Below are 5,321 nucleotides of genomic sequence, written 5' to 3'. Positions count from 1 at the left end.
TATTCTGTGCTTCCAATTTTGTGGCAACAGTTTGGTGAAGGCCCTTTCCTGTTTCAGCATGACAATGCCCCCGGGCACAAAGTGAGGTCTATAAAGAAATTGTTTGTCAAGATCGGTGTGAAAGAACTTGACTGGCCTGCACATAGCCCTGACCTCAACCCCACAAAGAGCCCTGACCTCAACCCTATCAAGTACCTTTGAGATGAATTGGAACGCTGATTGCGAGCTAGGCCTAATTGCCCAACATCAGTGCCAACCTCACTAATGCTCTTGCAGCAATGTTCCAACATCTAGTGGATAGCCTTCCCAGAAGAGTGGAGGTTGTTATAGCAGCAAAGGGGGGGGGGGACCAACTCCATATTAATGCCCATGATTTTGGAATGAGATGTCTGACGAGCAGGTGTCCAGATACCTTTGGTCATGTAGTGTACAACAAAAATCTCAAATGTTTCAAGGATTAGGTCTATAACCTCTGTTATAAGGTGACCCAGTGCCTCTATTTTGAGTTTAAGGTGTGTCATCTTTTGATGTGAGCAAGTGCATTGCCTAGATAACCTACATGTTGCATCCCAAAGGGCACCCTATTCCCCATGGGTCCTGGGTCAAAAGCAGTGCACTACAAAGGAAACAGGGTGCCTACAACTGTTACCTTTTTATGTTATACAAGCCCATGGTCAAACTTTCAGAACCAGTTAAATATTGATGGGTGCAGTAACTTCAGCTGCCACAATAGAAGGGGGGGGGGGGGGTGTATCTCTTCTTCCTTGGCTACATCACAGTTAACTTGATTTGTATAGCATCTCTTCTATTAATCCTACAGTGAAGTGAAATTGATGCTTAGTAGCCTAACCGTAACGTCATATGGCCTAAAGCCTTCCCAATCTGAATTTGTTTACTTTATGAGAAATTAAGTTATTAAGTGTGTTGGTGTGTTGATTGGTGGCAGAAGACATTGTACATCTCCACACGGCATCGAATGACTGTCTAAAAGCTACCATGTTTTCTAGTCGACCGAGTTAAATGCAAGAACACTTGCCATGCCACTGCCATGATATATTGTTATCATGATTTGATAAATCAAGCGTTTATTCTCATACATAACATTAACATACCCGATGGTAAATCAATGGCAGTCTCTCTCGCAGATCCAAGAGACTTGTTGCAACGTCAGAATCGTAACTCTCCTTTTTTTGGGGAAGCCCGTCACATCCTCTGTCCATGTATGGGCATGAAGTTTACACGCAGCGGGGAATCCTCTCACTGGAGCCGATGAATGGGGGGAGGGGTCTATCGATCCGCCGGAGTGTATATAAGGAGAGGGAAGCCACTGGTGTGAAACCTACCCACAGCAACAGATAGCCGAAAAGCTACAAAGCGATACAACACGCAGTCATCTGGACAAAAAGGAAATTTCGAAATATTTATTGACACCTTTTTCCTCAAACGACCACCAGCACATTTCGGGGATAATTGACGACCCCGTGCATCAGAGGGGAAAGGACACATAATTGTATTTGTTTCGTTTAGTTAAAAAAAAAATCTACCTACACTTACCTGGATTGACAGAATTTAAATCAATCTCGCAATCATGCTGAATAACATGGATTTGAACTCTAAAGATTCCTTCTACCCTCAGTTTGAGAATTGTAACGGTTCTTCCCTGGGGATGGAAAATAGCGCTCGGAAAGATACCCAGGAGATGTTTTCGGACGCAGAGAGAGGAACACCTACCCAGTTTACCCATGGTAAATTCGCAGTAGCCTCTTGCTGCATTGCATAATGTGATAAATCAATATGCATGCATTGATAGTTTGAATAACATAGTTTGTGGTTGCACATTGTGTTTTATTAAAAACATCGCATGGATTTAATTTGTCCCATTTGCAGCGGTGCATGTTACGCATGTATGCTTATTGATTACATAACGACTTTCATTTATGTGCATTTTTCAGTCTAAAATCAACATTTATAATGACAAACTTTCCCTCTTTCTTTTTCAGAGGGAGCACCTGTAACCCTGAAAACCGAGGCCTCCAACTCAGATTTCGCCTTTAATCCCTGCGAGGGGCCCAAAGGCAGCTACTCCTCCTCCCTCGCCTACTCAGGCAGCTTCTATGTCGAGGCGACCCAGGGGGGGCCGTGCAGCACAGAGACATTGCTCAACATGATCACAGAAATTGTCGGTATTTCTACGTTACCAATCTCCGAAGTTCAACTGAGCACCATGGACAGCAGCAGCTTCGACGACGCCGGCGTCCAGAGGCAATCCACCTGCAGCGCCACCCCGCCCCTGTACTCACCGGGGCAGACATGTCCCAGCTACCCCGACGGTCAATCCGGCGGCCAAGCTCAAGATTCAGCCTCTCCCCAGGTGAGCTTCGGCTCCCCAGCTCAAGTCCGAAACCAGAACAGCACCACCGAGCCACAGCCAGAAGCTGCGTCTTTTCCAGTAGTGGTCAAGAATGAGTTCGAGAGCAGCTGTTACGAATGGGGCACGTTCAATAAATCGGACTCCTATTTGGAAACGGGCTTCCAATCATCAGAAACGTTCCCGATGTCCACTGACTTCCCGTCTGACCAACAAGTGGATGTAAAGGACCTTTTGGACTCATTTTCCCCAATGTGTCCTAACTCAGCGATGGAGTTCAAAGTTGAAGGCGGAATCAAGCAGGAGCAGTGCTATTCTGACACCTGCTCTCAGAGTTTCTGCAGTTCTCTTTACTCCAACTACCCAGTGCCAGTCATGGACCTCTCAACCAACAACCTCCTCAAGCCAGCTATGTTTCCCAACATTGAACTTCCGCCATTATCTAATCAGTGCGATTCGTCTTGCCAGCTTACCTCACCAGCTTTACCCAGTACTATAGACTCAATTCTTTACTCCTCCTTATTGCCAGACTCCTTTGCCCAAAGTTACACGCCGCGCGCGCAAAAGGCACCGCGTGTCAGAAAAAGCCCCGCGGCCTCCACCGGGCCTGCCAAAGAGAAACCCTTCACCTGCCCCATGGAGAACTGCGACCGGCGCTTCTCCCGCTCGGATGAACTCAACAGGCACATCCGCATCCACACCGGACACAAACCCTTTCAGTGCCGCATCTGTCTGCGCAGTTTCAGCCGTAGCGATCACCTCACCACCCACACCCGGACTCACACGGGAGAGAAGCCGTTCTCCTGCGACGTATGCGGCAAAAGGTTCGCCCGGAGCGACGAGAGGAAAAGGCACGGTCGCGTGCACCTGAAACAGAAAGAGAAGATGGAGCTGAAGCCACAAGTGATCAGCGCGTGGCCATTTACTCTTCCCGATGGAATTTGAAGAGACACCACTACGCACACGAGTAGCTCTGTCCACACAACATTACAATCTTTCCGTCGAAGATAAAAAGCTTGACAGTTCATTGCTGATTACAGGTCGACGTATCAACGTTTGCGGTGTGACATATAGGTCGAGTGAAATTGGTTTGACTCTGTGAAAGTCTCTGTAGGGAGTCTTAGAATAAGGATGTTTTGCGAGTTTGATTTGCATAATGCTATATCGGAAAGTGAATTGTGAAAAGGGTCTGCTCTTTCGACCCTCGTTTACTTGCTGCTGCTGACTCTATGCAACACATGCATAACTTGATTGTAAAACCTTCCCGAGTTGACAGCTCAACAGACACGTGTTGTATTTCTCTGTTACAATCAACCAATTTGGTCATGCCAAACCGAACACCAAGGCATCATAACAAATGCCTGCAGCAGTTCAGCACCCTTTCGTCTGGACAGCGCCAACTTCAAACCTCGACGAAGAAATATACCAATAAGAAAACGAACTGCATCGAAAGTGCTGGGCTGTATTGCACTTATATCTAATTTGAGATATCCTCTATCTACTAGAAAGTCTTATATTTTATGCTTTCGGGGCTTTTTTATTTCACTAACACTGCAACCAGCCAGATAGTGGTTCTTCAAATGCATGCTTATGTTCATGTGGTATTATTGAATATAGCCAACAAATAACTTAGTCCTCCACTTGCCGAATGGAAGTGCAGGAGACTTCGTTTTATGACATGAATGTAACACATTATTCTTGGCTTTAGTCACGAAGCAGTCCATTTGTGCCAAGGTTTTGAGAATTTATTTTGCTTTGCTATCAGTATTCTATTGATTGGTCTTTGTGTTGTATTTAAACAAAATGGTTGAATTATTAAATCGTGAAAGTTATACCATAAATGGAAAATAAATATATTTGTATGACTGTACTTTGTATTTTTATAGCTGTGTATATACATATTTCAAAAGACCACTGTTTAACCTTGAATTGTTAAAGTGGAAAAGGCTTTCTTTCTTTTTTAAACATACTCACAATGTTTTACGTGTACCTTTGGAGGGCTGGTAGCAAAATAGTGTTTTAGAGAGATTGTCATTTGATATAAATATATTTCTAAGACAAGTAAAAGATGACCTAACTGTTCGTATAATAGTGACTCGAAATCTCATTTGATTACACTGCTAATCAGTTCGTGATGAGGACTATAGTGTTAAACTAGTAAGTCATTATACATGGCTCTGGTACAGTACGATGTACTGTATTTTACTGTCAAGCCAGAATTGACTAGCAGCACAACACAAAAACATTGCTGTTGAGTAATCAGGTAGCACACATTGCTGCGAGTTGATGTACTTTTCAGATGAGATGATTTAAGACTTGACAAGGCATTGCTGATGAGGAAGCTATTCACGTTAGCAAAACAAAACAATGGTTATGGCTTGGCGAGAATGTCACCAATCAGTCAGGGTACTGTAAAAAAAAGTGTTTGAACTCGCATTAAGTTATATTAACTGCTTGGGTATATCATGAATTTTGTATATATACACAGTTTATACGAAAATACTTTCGATAAATTGAATATTGATGTTGTTATTTTTATGACAAATGTTTATGAATAAAATGTTTGGTTTTCTGGAAACATTGCAAGAGTCATTTGTCCATGCATAGAAATTCCTCAGTCCTTCCTCTCCTATGCTGACAACTTCCTTTATGTAAGTAACACAGTATCTTCCACCAAAAGCAGTCATATGGATGACTATTGCGGCTGTTCCTAAAAATACACGTTCTAACGGGGCAACCTAGCACCAGCAGATAGTGGAATCCTAACATTAGACATCACAGTTCTATGTAATGTTGACTCACGAGGCTTTGGGCTCCAACACATTAAAGTGAATACCCTATTACTCAGTGTTGTGATTCTGGTCCATCTGACATGAAAAAGGTAATGGGTTTATAGCTACCAAATGTGGAGATGAGACACTCACATAAGCTGAGGGAGGACACCATTATAATT

At 43.6% G+C, this 5,321-nt stretch overlaps 1 protein-coding gene across 1 annotated transcript; it reads left to right on the top strand.

Moving 5' to 3' along the window:
- Positions 1–1,307: 1,307 nt before the first annotated feature.
- On the top strand, positions 1,308–4,946 carry LOC110534336 (uncharacterized). The gene is made up of 2 exons (XM_021619127.3): positions 1,308–1,745; positions 2,001–4,946. Exons 1-2 carry the CDS (start codon positions 1,589–1,591, stop codon positions 3,311–3,313), a joined length of 1,470 nt encoding a protein of 489 aa, XP_021474802.1. The 5' UTR covers positions 1,308–1,588; the 3' UTR covers positions 3,314–4,946.
- The last annotated feature ends 375 nt before the right edge of the window (positions 4,947–5,321 follow it).

The sequence above is a fragment of the Oncorhynchus mykiss genome, chromosome 10 (genome assembly GCF_057628025.1).
Source record: "Oncorhynchus mykiss isolate SJ-2025 chromosome 10, ASM5762802v1, whole genome shotgun sequence".
Taxonomy (NCBI): Eukaryota; Metazoa; Chordata; class Actinopteri; order Salmoniformes; family Salmonidae; genus Oncorhynchus; species Oncorhynchus mykiss.
Note: the sequence above shows the minus strand (reverse complement) of the source record. Positions and strands in the feature narration are given on the sequence as shown.